Source organism: Narcine bancroftii, chromosome 1 (assembly GCF_036971445.1).
Source record: "Narcine bancroftii isolate sNarBan1 chromosome 1, sNarBan1.hap1, whole genome shotgun sequence".
In the NCBI taxonomy this organism is placed as follows: Eukaryota; Metazoa; Chordata; class Chondrichthyes; order Torpediniformes; family Narcinidae; genus Narcine; species Narcine bancroftii.
Window position 1 is genome coordinate 401223956 of NC_091469.1, and position 20732 is coordinate 401244687.

At 37.3% G+C, this 20732-nt stretch overlaps 1 protein-coding gene across 1 annotated transcript in view; it reads right to left on the reverse strand.

Annotated features, from left to right (window-relative positions):
- Positions 1-7433: 7433 nt before the first annotated feature.
- Positions 7434-20732, reverse strand: part of meox2a (mesenchyme homeobox 2a) — a 41316-nt gene continuing 28017 nt past the window's right edge. Inside the window, exon 3 of the mRNA XM_069913759.1 lies at positions 7434-9201. Within this exon, the coding sequence (XP_069769860.1) occupies positions 8977-9201 (225 nt within the window). The 3' untranslated portion in view covers positions 7434-8976. The remainder of the gene's footprint in view (positions 9202-20732) is intronic.

The window sequence follows — 20732 nt, forward strand, 5'->3', positions numbered from 1 at the left end:
TTGTCACTGATGGGAATGAGGAAGTGTACAGCAGTGAGATAGATCAGCTAGTTGAGTGTCACCACAACAACCTTGCACTCAACATTAGCAAAACTAAGAAACTAATTGTAGACTTCAAGAGGGGGATGCAGGAGAAAATAAACCAGTCCTCATTGAGGGGTCAGCAATGGGAAGGCTTAAGAACTTCAAATTTCTGTCTGTCAACATCTCTGAAGATCCTGGATCCTTCATGTTGATGCAATCATGAAGAAGGTTCACCAGTGGCTGTACTTCATTAAGAGGGGAGGAGATTTGGTATGTCACCAAATACTCTTGTAAATTTCTACAGGAGAACATTCTGACTAGTTACCTCATGTCTGCTATGGAGGTGCCAATACACAGGACAGAAAGAGGCTTCAGAGAGTTGTGAACTCAGCCAATACCATCATGGGCATTATTCTTCACTTCATTAAGGACATAAACAAGACGTGATGTCTCAAGAAAGTAGTCTCTCTCCTCAAGGACCCTCAGCATCCATGTCATGCCCTCTTCTCGCTGCTACCATCAAGGAGGAAATACAAGAGCCGGAAGGCGAGCACCCAATGGTACAAAACACCCTCTTTCACTCTGCCATCAAATTTCTGAATGGACAATTAACCACTGACACAACTTTACTTTTTCTCTTTTGTGGCACTAATTTATTTTTATAGTAATTTTGCACTTGCAACACTCCTGCAAAACAACAAATTTCATGACACATTCACGACAATAAATTCTGATTGAAAGACATTCTCAGGGTGTGGTAGTAAGGTTTAGAGGGTTCAAGTAGATGCAACCCAAGACATGTGTCAGTATCAAAATGCAAATTTTATTTACAACATGAAACCGGAGTCAGAACACCTGTATGCAAACTGATCTCACGAACACACAATTTCATTAAAGTACAAATACATTGAGAAGATACTTCGAACTATTCAACATTAGAATAAACACTACCTGCCATTACCTCCATCCACCTACTCACCTCCATGATGTACTTGCACAGCATACAGATGGAAGAAGCTACCTCGCTACAGATTCAAATGTCCAAATTAAACTTGGTGAAACATGATAGCCTCACAAGAGTGTGCTGCAATTAAACACCCACCCATCACAGCACACACCTCACAATTATTCCTCCCGTGTTGTCCAGGGTTTCAGCCAGAAGCAGAGGCAGGGTAACAAAGAAAGAATTACACGTGCTGCCTTTTAAACTCCTGGGCTAGGGGCCAGCCCACTTTGGATGAAGAAGATGACCAATCAGAAGATGACTTTGTCTGTGGATGGGTCTGATTTTGATTGACAAAAGGAAGTAACCTTTGACTTACCACCTCTGTCCATAGAAGTACTTCCTGTTTGACCAATGAGATAACCCTTTGTGCTACAAGATATTCAGTCAATGCGAAGTTGAACATTGGTCACCAGCCTCTCACTGTAGGAGAACAGTTGGGATTTTCACAATTTTTTATCAAAGATTTGGCTGAAGGGACCAATTGTTATATATTCAAGATTAATGATAATACTAAACTAAGTTAGAGTCTAGGATTAAGGGGCATACTTTCAGTTGCCTGAGTAGAATTTTTTGATTTAGAATGTGATGAAATTTCATTTGCTATCCTCTTCCACAGAGGATTGGGAGGCTTAGTTATTTTGTTCATTCATCATTAAATTTTAGAACAATATGGGAATGAAGGGATATGAACATGAACATGATCATGAGCTCATTGTCATGCACAAGGTACAGATGCACTGAAATTCTTCCTTGCTGCAGCCAAACAAATGAATTATTCCTCATCTTCTCACCTGTATCCCCCTATCACCTGCTAACTTGTGCTCCTCCCCCTTCTCCTTTTCCAACCCCAGCCCTCCCCCCGCCCCCCCCCCCCCCCACCCCCCAACATCCCCCACCTTCTTATTTTGGTCTCTGCTTGATTTTCAGAATGCCTGAAGAAGAAATCAGGCCTGAAATGTTGACAGACTTTGGCTTTCAATGGATGCTGCATGACCTGCTGTGATTCTCCAGCACATATTTGCACAGCATTAAACACCAGCATCTGCACATTTCTGGAAAAGAAAAACTATAATCATAAAATAATTTAAATTAATTAAAAGGCCAGTTTGTTTAACATCTGTGGTTGGGAAAAATGCTTTGATTGTTAAAGAAGAAATAACAAGACATCTGGAGTGAAGTGGATCCATCAGGCTGACATTGCATGGATTCAGCAAAAACAGGTCCTGTTTGATGAACCTACTGGAGTTCTTTGAGGATATAATGAGCATGGTAGATACAGAGGAGCAGATGTTTGTTGTTTACCTGGATTTCCAGGCGTTTGATAAGATGCCACATAAAAGACTTATACATACAATAAGGATATAGCGTTGGGGGTGATGTATTAGCATGGATAGGGGAGTGGTTAACCAAAGGAAAGCAGAGATTTGGGGGACAGGGGTGTTTTTCTGATTTGTGAGTTGGGTGCCACAGGGCACTGCAAATGCTGGGCCTGCAAATGTTCACAGTATATATTAATTATCTGGAAGAGTGGACTAAGTGTAGTGTATCTAAGTTTGGTGATTACACTAAATTGAGTGGTAAAGCAAATTGTGCAGAGGGTACAGAGAGTCTGCAGAGAGATATAGATAGGCTTAGTGAGTGGGGAAGGGTCTGGCAAACTGCGTACAATTTTGGTAAAAGTTAGGTTAGGAAGAAAAAATGGAAGATCAGAGTATTATTTAAATGACAAGCAAATCCAGCATGCTGCCATGGGAGTGCATGTCCATGAATTGCAAAATGTTGGTTGGCAGGTGCAGCAGACTATCAAGAAGGCAAATGGAATTCTGGCCTTCGTTGCTAAAGGGATTGAATTTAGGTGCAAAGTAATGGTGAGACCACATCTGGAGTACTGCATACAGTTCTGGTCTCCTTATTTGAGGAAGTATGTATAGACTTTGATTCAGCAGGTATCTCAAGGCACTGGAGACATGCCACTAATATTGTCTCCAGTACATCAAAGCGATGCAGAGGAGATTCACCAGGTTGATTCCAGGAATGAAGGGGTTAGCCTATGAGGAGAGACCGAGATGTCTGTGACTGTTCCTATCTGGAATTTAGAAGAATGAGAGGCGATCTTATATAAAAATTTAAAAGTATGAAAGGCATAGACAAGTTAAAGGTAGGTAAGCTGTTTATATTGGTGGGGGCGACCAGAACTAGGAGACATACCCTCAAGATTCAGGGTAGTAGATTTAGGATGGAAATTAGGAGGAACTGCTTTTCTCAGAGGGTGGTTAACCTATGGAATTTGATGCCCATTGAAGTAGTGGAGGTGACCTCAATTAACATATTTAAGACAAGGTTGGATAGATTTTTACATGGTAGGTAAATTAAGGGGTATGGGGAAAAGGCAGGTCAGTGGAGATGAGCCTATCATCATATCAGCCATGATCAAGTTGAACGGTGGAGCAGGCTTGATGGGGTAAATGGCCTACTCCTGCTCCATTTCCTTATATTCATATGTAAAATAGATAGATAATAAATATTGATAGTAAATCTAATGCAAAAAAAAATTGCTGTTCGAGTAGTCCCTGACAAGTGTACTAAGGGAAACAGTTCAAGAATCTGTTCTTGAACCCAGAGGCACTGGTCCTCAGGCTTCTGCTATCTTCGGGCAGAAGGTGCAATGAGAAGAGGTTATGACCAGGGTGATGGGTGATCTTTAAGATGTTGGCTGCATTCCTGAGACAGTGCTTCGCATAGGTGTCTGCAATGGATGGAAGATCAGAACCTGTGACCTTCACATGACAATGTTTATTATCTTCTACAGCTTTCTGCCTTCGGGGAATATAGGGATGTAGGGATAGTACTGGAAAATAATTATGAGGTAGAGGATCTCCCATGACCTTGATTAATGAAGGAGCAGGCTTGAAGGGCCATGTGACTATCTCCTGCTCCAAGCCTACAACTGACATGTGGGTGCTGTTTCAGGGTCAGTTAATTAGAATCCAGGACAAATATATTCCAGCAAGGATGACAAGATAGGAGAACCTTGGATGATGGGAGAGGTTACTGATCTAACAAAAAAAAGGAAACATTCTGTATGTGAGGTTAAAGAAGCAATAATCAGACAGGGTTCCGAAGGAATACAAGGATGGTAGGAAAGAGCTCAAGCAGAACATTAGGATGACCAAAAGGGGCCATGAGATATTCTTGGTGATTAAAGAGAATCACAAGACTTTTAAAAACAAGAGAATGATGAAGGAGACGAAAGGATCACTCAAGGACAAAGGAAGATATTTATCCCTGGATTACAAAATGAATTATTTACTCAGTATTTATTAAGAAGGACATGGACGGGGACTATAAATGGACATAGATCAGAATTAACAGTTAATTTCACAATGAGATGAGTTTTGAACATTTTACTTTTATTTGAACCACAAAAATTAGATCAATATTCATTCAAGAACATCACCACGAAGAATGTGAACAGTGTGAGCTTCACATATTGCCTACACTTCCACGTGCTTCAGCTGGAATCTCAAGCCACTGGAGACTTGCCACTATTATTGTCTCTGCAAAATCTTCACAAGCAGGACGAAGTTGTTATCCTTCCCCAAGCTAACAGTACCATCATTGAGAATCCTGATTACCCCCAGTCAGCTCCTAATCATAAAGATTTCAGCAACATGTGAATTCAGAACGATGTACTGCCATCTCTGATAACTAAATGGCAGCTATTGTGCCATTCCAAATGCATCTCTCCTGCCTATCCACATTACTTCTTTGGCTTTTTCATGGGATGAGGTATTGTTCGCAATGTCATCATGTTCCAAAATGCTTCTTGAAGATAACACATTGCTGAAGCATCTAATAAAGCGATAAAAGCCAATTACAATGAAAAATGAATGGGGCGAGCTTGGAAGAGATTGAGTACCAAGGAACTAGACTCACCAGAGTTTAGAAGAACGATGATCAACGGGGCAACAAGCTAATACAAAACAAGCTCGGCGCCGGCCCGGCCAATGGGAAGCACGGAAGGGAGGGGTCACGGTCATTCAGAGGGAGCTTGCAGGACTGGGAGAACTGCTCAGTGGTGCCCCCTTCAAGTGGTACCAAGGGCACTTGCTATAGCTGCTATACCCTAGATAAACCTATGGTAGGTCCTACCCTTGCTTGCCTGACCAAAGTGCATTGCCTCACATTTGACAGGATGAACTCCATTGGCCATTGCTCTGCACTACTTTTCAGTGGATCAATATCATTGTTTAGTCTTGCCAACCTTTCTCCCTGTCCACACCACCAATTTTCATAGTATCATCAAACTTCTCATCTTAAGCACCTGTCTGGCTGCAGCAAGTAACAGTTTTGGTGTATCTGTGCATTGTACTTGGGTGTATGACAATAAATTTTAATCTTCATCATCATAGCTTATACATATATTCAGAATTATTGGATAGGCTGGTAGTTCTAAGCTTTCTCACAGAAAATGAATACCAGCTAAACAGAGGAACAGATTTGAGATTGTTCTCAAAGCCGCTTTGATAACAACTCATCATCCCCACTGACTGCTGGGAATCTCCAACCATGACCATTCAAAGTAATGAAGGAACATTTTGCTTGGGACTGAGAATCGAAAGTCCATGTATTTGGAGCACACAGAAGTGGCAGAAAGAACACCTCAGAAACCTCTCCCCCATTGATCCTATCAGGAACCTTCTGCCTCATCTGTTGTGGTCCGTTCATCTCACAATGGACTCATTATTCGTCTCATAATTGAAGGTAGAAACAAATCACCCTCAATGCTAAGAGACCATTGAAGAAGAAGAAGAAACTTTGCTTTTCTTCATCCATCACAATCGACACTATCAACTTCAGCAACTGACTGATACCTCTGCATTTACAGATATTGTTGTATTATCAGATGCAGAAAAAAAAACCCTGGTATCCAGATATCAAGCAAATGGTAAATAATTGTGGAAAATAAATAGGTTAAAAAAATACATGTTTAAAATTAGCATACCTCACCATTAGTTAGCCAATCATACCACACACAATCTCAAACAACTGTGACATTCACTTATCCAGCATCTACCAATCCCCATAGGTACCCGATATCAAGGGTTTTACTGTATTTATATCAACCAGAATGATTTACTATCCATGAGGATAAAAATTAAGTGAATTGCTCTGATTTGATATTGATCCATTCACATAAAACTCAGCCCAGTGACTTTCCAAATCACTTCAATCCCTTTTTGTTTGCTTTTTGTTTTCTGAAAGGTGGATGTAAAATAGTCCTGCAGTATACAATGCAGATAAGATGTAACATGTTACATTACATAAAAAGAATAAATTGGGTGCTACCAAAAGCATTTAATCTGACTCTCTAGGTTTCTGAACCTGCCCAAAACATATAAACATTGGTTATGATTCTTTTTTGGATAAAGCAAACAATTCAGAATTTTTAAAGGTAATTGCAGTAACTTATACCCTAGTTATTGCAGTTCCAGTGTAAATTTATTCACACCATGGTAAAAAATGTTTCAGAATCCTTATTTTAAGCATCAGAAATAAAATGCATTCACAACCATTTTTTCTCACAAGGCAAGCCACACACACAAAAAAAAAGACAGCTCTACAAGAGAAAAGAACATAATTAAACAATAGCTTGCCAAAGATTTGATCACTGGACCCCTCCATTGCACTAGAATGCAATCATATTTTTCTTAGGTGATACTTTTTAATACTCTGCATTTAAGTCTGCTTGAAGTCTATTAAGAAAATTGTACAACTATTATCTCAGGTGGAAGCAAATTTCAATTTGCTACCTTGCAACCATTTCCATATTTTGTCTCAGTGGATGATTTACTCAGAGGGAAAATACCTTTATGAAAATGTCTTTGCCAAAACCTTTTCATTTCTTTCCTTGTACAATCTGAGATGAAGTGATTTTTAGAGGTCATTGTGACATGTGACATCATCATACCCCAAACAACAATCCCATTTATATTTTTCCTGCAATTCTTGCAAGAGATGTGAACACATTAGATGGAGGAAATGATTTTGACTATTGCACACTTCACTGTAATATTTTATTCCCTGAGAATCAGATTTAGGACAACCATTTAGTGAAAACATTCATATCATTACCATGTAATTGATCAAATTCGGAGCTTTAGACACAATTCATAATTAATTATATATTTAAATTTTATGAAGCAAGGAGGTATTCTGGGTGCTAAAATATTCTATCTTGTGTATAAAATTATCCTGCGAGTTGTTGCAGATATATAGTGTTAATGAAATAATTCTTATTCATATTGGGAACACACTCAAGATATCAATTTTCAAGTTATCAAAAAACTATATGCACAAAATAAAACAGTTGGAATGATCTAATCTCTGAAATCAGACAGCATTTATAACCTTTCTGCAGTTAATTTTATTGATTATACATAATAAAAGAGGAACAAAGAAAGAATATTTGGCCATTTAGTTCACCCTGTCATTAAGCATTACATACAAGACACACACTCCATTTGTCATTCACTTTATTCTAACACCATTCATATCTCTCCATTTCCTGATAAATCAAGAATTACATCCTCATTTTTTAAATTGTGGTGAAAAGTTGCACGTAATTCACTCCTGATTGCTCTTCATTCAATACCTACCATAAATGAGAAACGAATCAAAATTTGATTGTTAGATGTGCACAATGTTCAACAAATTACACCAGTAAAATGTGTAACATTTAACAAGTAAATACTTTGTAGTTTTACAGGTTATTCCCAACAATTACTTCTGGGCAAGTTTTAGTATGCTATTTTTACAACTCTAAATCTGGCATGCATTAAACACGACTGCAGAAAATGGTACTGGTTGTCAAAAGCACATATTTTTGGAATTGCTTTATAAACTCCTTGTATGTTGGATAACGTAATGTTATTTGTTTGTTATTTTGCTAACAATGAGTAAAGTGGCTAATCATTGAGGTAATACCAATATGGGTAGTACTAAGATTGTTTTGAAAAGTCTCAAGGAGTATTTCTTAAAGTAGATATTCAGTTCCTTCATTACATTTTCTTAACTGTTAGAAATAGCTGATGAGGAAGTTATTAAACAAAAAATGGAAACATACATTGAAACTTCATTGAATCTTTAAATAAAAGAGATGTGTCTATGTTGATATGACTTTCTAATGACATGCCACATGATCATATTTAACCACAGGAGAATTGAGATTTCCAATACTCATCCAACTAGTGACTGATGTGTATGAAATGAATGACAGGGCAACAAACTAAATTAGTACTACTTGGTTTCAGTATAATTTTCTAGAGTACAAGCTAGACATGTTTCAGGGCTTCATTGAGCCGAAATTTTTTTTTTAAATTTCATTAACTCTTATGGTATGTATCAGGACAATCTTGGGTGTGGCTGCTGCCAAAATACATATTTTTATATTGCAATTTATTAAGTATTGCACCTACAATAATGAATACTGGTTCAGGCATCTGCATTTTATCGCTGTCTCTTTCAGAGAACTATTTTAAAATTTCAATTACATTGAAATGCTACATTTCCCATTCTTGAGTGAGGATTTCTTCTATGGCAAGATTGTATACTCATTTTTTATAAACATGTTTATTATTTTGCTTTACTGATTACACAGAGAGAAAAAAAAAACTTTTCCATTGTTCTTCCTTGGATTTTTGTAAATTACTTTGTTACCTTTTAAACATCACTTCCATTTTTTTTTATTTACAGTAGAAGTCAAAGCTTAAATTCACAAACCGTGCAATTGTCATATGCAAATATGGAATGCTCGGAGGCTATGATGTTTGCACCATGTCCACAAGGAGTTAGCATGCAGAGGCTATTCAACAATATGGGGTGCTTCCTCGTTGTCCCATTACTTTCCTGAGTAACTTTTGAAACTGGCTGTCATTCTCCATGCATCACAAGTGGCCAAGCTCGGTGCTGTGATCACTGTCCTGGCTTTCATCATTTGATAGAATGTCTCCAGCATGATGACCACCTGATGCAGTAATCCCAGAAAGCTCAGAGGGCAGTAATGTCCCTTTCTTCACATTAACCAGTTCCTTTTCCCTTGCAACAGCTCCTTGTTGGCCTCCTTTAACCCGTTTCCATTTCATCCTCCGGTTCTGGAACCACACTTTCACCTAAAATAAACCAGAACCAGATATCTTTAAAGGAATGGTGTATTTGGTTATGCATTATTCCAGACACAAGAGGAAGAATAATCAAAGCATTTGGTCAGCTTCACACTTTTACACCAACATATTTTCAGATGAATCAGATTCCAGAGCCCAAAAATAAATGATAAATAACTGATGTTCATGCTTTCTTCCATCAATAAAACAGACATAAAGCCAAGCTCTTCATTAGAATGACAGTTCTATTTTGAGGATGAAATTGTAATTTCTGAATAAAATAATTAACAGGTTTAGTGTACAGCTGGTTGGATATGGTATTTTGATCCACCTAAGATCTGTGTTCAAAAGCAGCTCTGTCTAATAGAGGTAAATAAGAAAATCTGTCAACGCTGGGATCTAATGTGGTACACAAAAATGGTGGAGATATTCAGCAGATTAAGCAGCGTCTTTAGGAAGTAAAAGGCAGTGGACACTTGCGGCCTGAGCCCTCCTTCAGGAGTGCCTGGCTAATCAGAGTAAAGATATCTTATGCAAAATGATCCAACTGTTCTCAATGCAATTTCTACTTGGCACTTTCTAGTTAACTTAATTAGAGAGTTACACAAAAGATAAAAGCAAAGTACAACAAAATTTTTAAAAAGGAAATGCTTAAAGGTCTCTGAAGACATTGGAGAGCATCTGCATAAATTTGGTAAAATAGTCCCAAGAACAAGAAACTTAAGTTATGTCCTGGCTATTATCCCTAAATCAGAGAAACAACCGATGAGGTTAAAAAACAGGCATTAAAATTATTTGATCATTTTGATTAACTGGATAAGACTTTATTTTTCCCACTTATAAGATTGGGAACAAGTGGACATTGTTTTAACATTATTAATAAAAAAGATGCAAGATAAAAAATATTTTCAACTCTCTTTTGATACTTTGAATCTGTTGGTTCAATGAATAAACATTTTTTTTTAAATCAATCTGTAAACAAAAACAGTTAGAAAGTTGGTAAAATAGGACTGGAGGAATGTATCTCAGTTCTTTTAAGAAATTGGCATAGCTCAATGCGGCAAATGACATTCAGCTAAATAATTCAGATATATAAATTGGATGCCACTGAGATACCTAATATTTTGTGAAATAAATTTTTCCCCAAACATCTGTCCTCTCAAAGAATCATTTCAATGAACTAATGTCGTATGTTTGCTTTCTGAAATCAGATACTCTTTTAAGCAAAATAACACACTGAATGTGAACAAATATATAGAGCAGGGAAATTTGTGAATAGATGAAGATCATTCTTTGATTTGTATTTAGTACTTGTCAAAAAACTAAAGAAAACAATGACCAATATAATGAAAAGAATATTAATGACATTTAAAACTACTGCCATGTGTTTCTCTCATAAAACTATGACAATATATTAGAACATTCCAAGATAATTAAGACCCATTTGATAGCTAATGGCTATGTTTTGTCAGAAAATCCTGTAGAAAAATCTGCAGAAAACACAAACAAACAAAATATACTTGTCAGCTATTTCTGAACCTCAAGCCAGAAATTCCTGAGGTAAACTGAACTGCCTGTTTGGTATGAGCCAACAGCATGGATGGACATCTGTTGGTAACATCAGTCTCCATGATATTTCTACTGTCACAGAGGAGGAAACATGTCTTCTGGCAACAATTGGATTGCTGAGGTCAGTCTCTGGGGCCACTTTGCATTCAAGCTGCTTTTGTCTGGTTACTTTTCTATAATAATATAAATGTGTTGCCTTGCAGTAGCGAGGCTGATTTTTGCCAGCTGAGTTGATCTAACAAGCTATTAACTGTCAAACCACTGGATGGCATCTGGTGATACAATGGTCAAATTGCTAAACTAGTAGCTGGAGTTGTGAACCACTGATCCAGAGACATGTGTCTGGATCCCACAGTGGCAGCGGGCTAATTTAAATGTAAGTAATTAAATGACAAAAAGTCTGACATTTATAAAGAAAGCTACTCTCAGTAATGGTAAAGATCATGGTAAATCTCTGGAAATAAAATGTTCTGGTTTACTAAAATCCGCATGGAATAACATCTCCCATATTTATCCAGCATGGACTACATTTTCAAAAGTGAACAAAAGGAAAATAGCAGCATTGCCATAGTTGTCCCCATGCAGTAAGAGTGGGGCCATCTACAACAATGCTGTTAAATAAGAGTGCCCAATGATTGCCATAGAGATGGTCTGAATGCAATTTTAATGTAGGATTAGGAATGAAACCAATAAAGAGCAAATAAGAAATTGAAAACATAAAGGAAAACTTTCTCCATATTCACAATGATTGCACTCCTTTATCTGGCTTTGGTAGTTTTTTGACCACCAGTGATTCTTTAGAGAACACCCCCTGGTTCCCAAGCCTTATCCAGGGATATTCTTGGCCCATGAATAAAGGAGCTTTCTGGAGATGGCTTTCCTGGATCATTCTTTGCTGCTTTCCTCTCACTACACGAGAAAGATCTGATCTTCTGCGTGACACTTGCCATTCAATTGCACAGCAAACCACAGAAGTTGAAAGAGGTAATAAACTTTGCAAATTGAATACATTTCAGTTATAAATGAGCAACATTGTCAAACTGACAAATACACAGGCTGTAATTTTTTTCAGTGATCCTTCCTGATGGCTGCCAAAAAATTTCACGGAGAATTGATGGAAACCCATAGACACATTTTAGAAAGTGTTTATTGTGGTGATATGTAATTACAGCACTAGGTCACCAGGGGTCACCCCAGTGACCTTGTATATAAAGCAGTCCAGAGCTACAGTCTAGCCTTCCAGGTTCGTCTTGCAGAGAGACAAGACCTCTTCGTGTCCATATTAGTTTATTAAAGCTGTCTTATACTCGCACTGCTGGTGTGGTTATTGTCAATACATTTATATTAATCTTTCACAATTATTTTTGCTTCACAGAAGAATCCCCAAGGAAATGTTGAGTAATGGTCAATGTAAAGTGACGGAAGAGACTATCCATTTCCTCGTTTCTTCATGATTTAAATCCTGGAAATCCCTACTTTACCTAGTTTTGTCAAAAGGACTGCAGTGGGTCGGGAAAGTAACTCATTATCACTTTCTCAAGATCAATTAGGAGTGGGGTGTAAATGCAAGATTATTGGCATGGTCAGTAAACTTTTAAAGTATTCACTCGCGTGTTTATAACTTTCATTTAGTGTGTTGTGGTGACTGGCAAAATTTTACTAATTGTTTTTATTTAATATATAAATTTACTTCACAGTTTAATTTCGTTAAAGATGCAATAAATATATTTTTTTCAATATTAACTCATAATCAGGGAAGATTGAGCTATTCTCCCTGCAGGATGTGTTAGCAGGGATTCTATCTCAGGAAATCACAAATGTATAGTCCATATGTTTCTATTCCTAAATTTTACTAGATGATAATTATAGCTGACTCTGTCTAACATCCTGTTATCTGTTCCCAGCCAGAACCATTCCCTGCTGTAGGATTACATCAATATTTATAAAGGGCATATTCACAATTCTCATTACATAATATACAAGCATAAATATTCCAACTCAGTCAACAGAATTCAGTCCAAATGATTAATAACTCATATTGACGTATGAGAGGTTGGGAGGAATTTTTTTTTACTTTGGGCGAAAATACATATAAATTAGTCTTGAAATCACATCGGTTATAGGACAGCTCAATTTTCCACTAAAATTAATTGTTTAATCTTAAAATGTAAAATCTTCCATCAAACAAACTACAATTGGCTCACATGATGGAATTTATTTTAAAGCTATTTCTGCTGTATTAAACATTGTAATGACATGGTAACCAAATGCAATGTTGTTAATGCAGCTTAAATATATACTTTTTACATATCAAGTTTGCCTGGTCTATCTTCTATGAATAGGCTGATTTTAAATCAATGACTTTAAAAATGACTACTAGACTAATTCTGAGTAAAATTCAAAAATATATTTATCATGAGAAAACCATTAGAATACATTTAGAAAATCATGAGAAGAATAGATCAGTGAATGCAGAGTATTTTGCCCAGAGTAGGAAAATCGGTAACCACAGAACATAGATTTAAGGTGAGGTGGGAGAGATTTAACTGAAGAGTAACTTTTTACCCAGAAGGTAAAAGGTGGTTGAGGCAGGTACTATTACAACATTTAACAAAAAAATGGACAAATAAATGAATAGGATAGGTTTAAATGGATATAGGTCAAAAGCAGACAGATGGGATTTGTGTGGGTGGCACATTTTGATTGACATGGACAAGTTGAACCAAAGTGTCTGTTTCTATGCTGTTTGACTTAAGGACTCCATATCTATGTATGCTAAAGGAAATAAATTCAATTTCAGTGATGAAACTGGGATAAAATGGGGATCATAAAAACCCTAAATAGCAAAAATGCAGTTGCTGATTGATGCCTTTGAATATTCAGGCACTCTTGCTCATTCAGGTTTCCTTGTAAATAACAGGTATTAAAGAAACTGAATGTTGCAGCATTTGACTTCCATAACTTATTTTTAGTAAACAGTAGAACTTTTTGACGGGCATCCCAGTTCATTGGCTGTGCAGTGTCCCCGGATAGGAAGCCCTTTGTGCCATTTACACTGCGCCATCTTGAACTGGGACACTAATTGCTTTTCCATTGAACACACTCATCCCTGGGGATCGGAGTGTTCTACCTTCAACTGGAAACAGCCGACTTTCTGCTGTCCCTTTTCTACTTGTCTTATCTGCACACCGGTGTCAGCAAACACCAGGGATATGAATATGGGTCGAGGCAATTAATCCCCGGCATGAAATGACATCATTTGACGCCAGCATTCGGACAGTATTCCTTTTGCACTGGACCCTGTCCCAGTAAATCTCCAATTAATTCCTGGGACAGGGTGCCAATGGAAAAAGGGTGAGTGATAATAAATGCAATAAAACCTCCAAACTAAACCAAAATTAAGATTAATTATTCAAGAGCAATATGTCATGTGGTAAGAACCTGGAGTGATTATGAAGCAGTACTTCCTCCACTGGATTTCTTTTAAGAATACAATATGTACATCAAGCTGCAAGAGAAAGAGAATGAGGAAACAAGCTGTAAACCCAAACAAAAGTGGGAACAAGATCTAAACATAAAGATAAAAAATGAAAAATGGGAAAAGCTACGCTCCGGAACTATGAAAAATACAATAAACACGGAGTTACGCATTATACAATATAATTGGTTACACAGGCTATATATCACATCCCAAAAGTTAAATAAATGGGACCCAACAGTATCAGATAGATGTTTTCGCTGTAAGAAGGAAACGAGAACAACAGTACATGCAATTTGGGCATGTGAGAGAGTGGAAAAGTTTTGGGAAGATCTAAATCAGGTATTAAATAAAATCACAAAAAGCAACATACCAAAAAATCGAGAGATCTTTCTTCTAAGTAATATAGGAAGTAAAGAACTAGGCCTCAAACTGGATGAAGCGCAAAAAAAGATTTATTATGATCGCTTTAGCTGTAGCAAAAAAATGTATAATGTCAACCTGGAAATCAAAAGAGAGCCTGAAAGTACAGCAATGGTACATAGAAATTAATAAATGTATTCCACTAGAAAAAATAACATATAATTTAAAAAATAACGTCACAGTCTTCGAACAAATTTCGGAACCGTACATGGAACACAACAGAGAGGGCCTATTGCGGACCTTCACCCCCTAAAATGATAGAATGAGAAGAAGAAATGAACTGACTCAGAGTGTAAAAGTAGATGACACAATTTTCTTATTTATTTTCATTGTGTGATGACATTGTTTAATGGGTTTAATGTAATGTATATGTTGAACGTTTAGTGGGTAGGGAGGGGGTGGGAAGGAGGGAGGGAAGGGAGGAGGATAAAAGGGGAGAAAATGACACTGTGTATATTCAAGAGGGAAATGTTTGTGCGTATTTTGGTTAATATGGTTCATAGTGTGAAAATTAAGAATTTTTTAAAAAAGAATAGAATATGAAAAGATAATAGAATACAGAACTAGGGATAAGAACTTAAAGAAGTCAAAGAAAGTAAAAGATAGCTCATTTGTTATAGAAAGTTAGGCACCCGATGTAATGAAGCTGCTTCAGAACAAACTACAGTGAAGTGAACATAATCACTGCTGAATTATTGAAAGGAAATTTGATTTTATTGGTATTAATGCTGCAGATAGCTGTCTCAATGCTTTAAATAGAATTCAATAGAGAACTGAAAGACCTACATTTGATATTCATTTTCTTACTGACTGCAGTTTGGACAGCAAGGTTATTGAAAAAGGAGGGAGAAAAAACAATGAAACTGAGAAAAGTGCTGGAGAAACTCGTCAGATCACACAGCATCCATAAAATGTAACCAATGTTTCAGGCCTGAGCCCTTTGTCAGGAATCAGAAAAGAAAACAAGTAAATAAAAAGGCAAGAAGGGAGAAGGAGGAGAGGAGAGGAGGGAGGAAGGGAAATGGGGAGGAGCTCAGGCGAACAGGTAAGAGGTAATAAATGGATACAGGGTGAAAGAGAAAGAAGCTGAGAAGTGATGGGGAGGCAAAGGGTTAAGAAGGGTAGCTCTCTGATAGGCTAAAGGGAAGGGGTGGGCTGGTGGAAAAGAGAGGTAGACAAAGAGACCGGGAGATGGGATTAATGGAAATTAGTGGAATCTATATTCATGCTGTCTGGTTAAAGGCTGACAAGATGGAATACAGGGTGTTGTTCCTCCATTTTGCGAGTGGTCTCAATTTGACAGCAGAGGCCATGGACAGACATGTCAGCATGGCAATGGGGTGTGGAATTAAAATGGTTTGCCACTGTGAGGTAAACCATTTTTGAGGTTGGAGCTGGTAGAAAGATAAGGTCAAACCAATTGATGCAATGTATGTTTATTTAAGAATGCTTTCAAAAGTGTTTCAACAAATATATTATTAAATAAAAGTTTGTTAAAGAATGGGTTAATAAAATTATGATAAAATGTATCTTTAAAAGGTGTAGATTGTGGGGGTTTAGTTTAGGTATTAGTTCAGGTGCACGTCACGAAAGAGATCTCAGTAACATTTCACAAAAGACATCCCATTTGAAATGCAAGAGTTATGCCTAAGCAGAGACTCCATGTCTATGGTGACTTTGAAGGGTGCCTATGAAGACTTCACAAGTAGGTGTTAATTGGACTTATGTGGAATTGAAATGGACTATTGTCTTTAAAGGAACAGATGTCCAGGCTCAGAAATTGATAAATCTATTGCCGGTGCCTGTAATCCAAGGCTGGCTGAAGTTTACTGCTCTCAGAGGGGTCTTGTGGTTTTGCAAACAGAGACAAAAAAAAATGCTATACTCTTTGGAGAGAGAGAGTGGGAGAGAGTTTCAGCTTACAGCAGGAAGAAGTGTTGAAAACTGCAAGTTTTGCAGACCTGCCTATAAGACGACATTGAACTCAGGATTTGAATTCTGAGTTCTGCCTATTCTAAACCCTTGTAGTCAATTACAAGAGGATGTGTCTGGTTAATGTGTTTCTCCTGAAATAAGGGAAAAATAAGAACTCTCTGTGGTAACCTGGAAGAAGAGGTTATCTTATCTTGGAAAAACCATGAAGAGGTAAGTTACTTCAGCAAGACACTCAAGTGACTGATTGAAGGAGATCAGTTTGTGTGTGTCCAACAAGAACCTTCCTGAATAGTAACAATTTAAGTTAAAGCACCAGAGCCTGGTGAAGATCATATATGTTTAATTCTGTGCAGTATGGAAAATTGCCTGATACTGGTGAACTTGGAGCGATGAAAAGTGAATGATTGGACAGTGAAACAAATAACTTCCCTGATCACAGAAGCACTACATACACGTGTACTTAGAATTAGAAGGGGATTAAATTAGGTTAAATTAAGTACATAGTCATAAGTTAAATATCAATCTTATTATTACGTTTGAAGAAAGTTAAAAATGTTTTTGTTTAAGTAACCATTGTCTTGGTGAATTTCTGTTGCTGCTGGTCTTTGGAGTCCTCTGGCTCAGAACAAGTCAAGCACATGGTATCTGGGTAATATTCTAGCGTGGACTGGCTAACAAGCAATACTCAGAGAATAGAGCATTGTTATAATCAAAAGCAAAGTGCTCGATGGATTCAGCAGGGTTAGGCAGCATCTGTGAAAGGGAAGGAATTACCAGTCCTGATGCATGATCTCAATCTGAAATGTCAACTATCTCTGTCTCCATGGATGCTGTTTCCTCCAGCAGTTAATTTATGCTCATTGGTGTTTTGTGATTTACTGAGTGGCAGAACAGGCATGATAAACCTCCTCCTGTCTCCATTTCTTATGTCAATGTGTGAGCAGAGAATCTATAATTCACAGCAGAGAGACTTAATGGAAAAACACCCATCCTATTTTCTCTCTCCTGAATAAAAAACTGAATTTGAGAGGATGCTGATTATTTGGAATTTGCATGCTCTCCCTGTGCATTTCCTCTGGCTGCTCTGGTTTCCTCCCTGCCCCAAAGATGTACTGATTGGTTAAATTGACCACAGTAAATCACCCCCCTCCACTCCCACCCTCACTTTGGCGGATGATGGAGAATCAGTGTGGAATTAATAGACATGTGAGTGAAAATGTTTCACAGGAATGTTGTTGGAATGGTTTCGATGGAATTTCTATGGAGTTGGCATAGACTCGTGAAATATGAAAACAAAATATAAAATGCATTGTTGGCAAGTGTGCAGAGATAGATGCCATGTGCAAAAAAAAATCAGATTATACTGTGACGCTAAGCATGGTGATTCAGCCCACTGATCTGTGCAGACGAAGATACAAGGAAGTTCAGTATTGTGAGCTGATGCCTGTGACACCAATTTTCAAAAATCTTCAAAGACTTTTAAGAAAACAGTTAAACTTTGAGAGGGAATTATTGTTAAAAGAAGACTGGATAGTATAAGCATGAAAATTATGAGAGGGAAAACAACTGTAAAAAAAAGGTTGCTGTATTTGTATCCAAATGTTCTCTGCTTTTTTTTACATAGACATAAACCTTTTTATGATTTGACGTATTTTTGTGTTCTTACGAAATATTGCTCAACATAATTTGCAAGATAGAATATATACAGTAATGTTTGTATTTGATTTATTGCTGAGGTTAAATATAAAATTAATGAAGTTTCCCAATTAAAAGTTGATAAATCATGAAAAATGTATAGTTTTCTGCAGCTTCAGAGAAGAGGGTGAAGCATCAACTTGCATTTCCACACCAGTATAATATGAAAGATCACCTGCTGCAGAATATCAAATGGCTCTCTATTTCCTTAGTCAACAAATTTGCTTCATATTTATGTCTTACAGAATGATGAATAAGCTGTTGCTTTAAAAGGTAGCCAATGAATAGTTAGTTATTAGTTGAGACTTTGGCTGTCTCCACGGCATTAGACCATGACAACTTGATTACTTAAATCCCAAACTATGTTTTGAATTATAGGTTGAAGATAATACATCAGCGGACAAATGGCAAATTTTTGTTTGTCTGACTTGAATTATTAAAATCTTAATATTTCAATGACAAACAGATTTAACTAAACATGACTCATACATTAAATTATCAATGTTCAAAGTTCTTTCTGATTATCACAATAAAGAAATTAAATAAGTTAATATAATATGAGACATTATTTTAGGGAACCTGATGCTTTCCACACTATTTGGAATCCATCATGTAACACAGCTATAATATATTCTAGATTCAAAAAATATATACAAATGTTGGCATTTGGACTGTACTTGTTGGAGTACAGAAGGATGCCGTCATAGAGGCATTTTGAATGCTGAAATGCCTGGCAGAATAGATGTGGAAAGAATGCTTCCTTCCAATGGTTAGGGGATTCTAGGACAAGAGGGCAAAACCTCAGGATAAGAGGGCATCAATTTAAAAAAAAGAAATGTGGAGCAAATTCTTTAGTCAGAGGCTCATGAGTCTGTGGAACTTGTTGCCACAGGTGGCTATGGAGGTGAGGTCATTGGGTGTATTTAAGGCAGAGATTAGTCAGGACATCAAGGGTTATGGGGAGAGAGCCAAGGGGTGGAGCTGAGTGGGAGGATGGATCAGATCATGATTAGAATGGACGAGCAGATTTGATGGCCCAATGGGCCTACTTTTGCTCCTATTTCTTGTAATCTTGTGACTAAATCACTGGGATATATTTAGCTATTCTGCTTTTGGTTTCAAGAATTTGAGCATATATTTTAACAGAGAAGGTTTTGTCATGAGTTAACTTGTTCTGTATTTTGAAATAAAATGAAGCTTTGCAGATTTAAAAGCCAGGAAATGCAGGGTGTTTTGAAAGATGGGACAACTGGGAACTATTTTAATTTAGAAAGTACTTGAGTAAATGCTTGGAACACTGCAAAAGGAGAGTTTACATGTGTTTTTGGGGCCATCTCACCAACGTTCACATTTCATAGTAATAGTTCATAATCTGTTTGGAGAGTCAGCATGAGGGGTACAATTCACTTGAATGTCAATAGAATGGTTCTGCGTTTACAAACATTCATGTATAGTGGAGGCAAAAGGTTCCAAGTAGCACCCTGTAATCAGGTCATTTCTGTTGGGACAGGCATATATAATACTGAGGCACAAGATAACACCATGCAAGTTCTGGGTGAATACAAGACTGCTGTCATCGCACCATTGCTGAATGTATTGAATCAAGCAGTAATTGAGTTGATATCTTCAGAGAGGACGACATTTTGATGTGGAGGTAGTTCAAAAGCCACAAAGATCCCTTGGAGGAATGCGCCAGAAAGCTGAAAATGATTGATGTAGCCGAGGACCATGCAGCCTGAGAACAACAGGAGAAATGGCAAAATTCACAGAGGACTTGATGGTCTTGGAAAAAGGGAAAATCAGAAATGATGACTTTATGACTTCATAAGGGAAAACAGGAAAGTAGAAAGGTCCAGAGTCTGCGAACTACCAGTGGAAGGCAATGTAGTTTAGATGGACATCTTTAAGAAGCACAAAAGAAAAAAAAAATTGTTGTGATTGAAAATGAAGTGAGTACAGAAATGGAACAATGTGAAACTAACTATGTTAAAATTAGAATTACAGAACCAGGTGTGATAACAGATTTATATTAAATCTCCCTTGAAAAATTATCCATTAATGATTAGGGATAGTCAACATGGTTTTGTGTGTGGTAAGTCCTGTTTAACTAACCTGATAGAGTTTTTCAAGGTTACTAGGAAAGTTAATGAAGGAAAGGCTGTGGATGTTGTCTACATGGACTTAAATAAAGACTTTGACAAGGTCCCACATGGGAGGTTATTGAGGAAGGTTCAGACGGTTGGTATTCATGGTGAGATAGTAAACTGGCTTTGCGGGAGAAGCCAGAAAATGATGATGGATGATTGCTTCTCAGACTGGAGGCTTGTATCTTCATGGATCAGTGCTGGGACCACTGTTGTTTGTCATCCATATCAATGACCTGGATGATAATGTGGGAAATTGGATCAGCAAGTTTGCAGATGACGCTAAGATTGGAGAT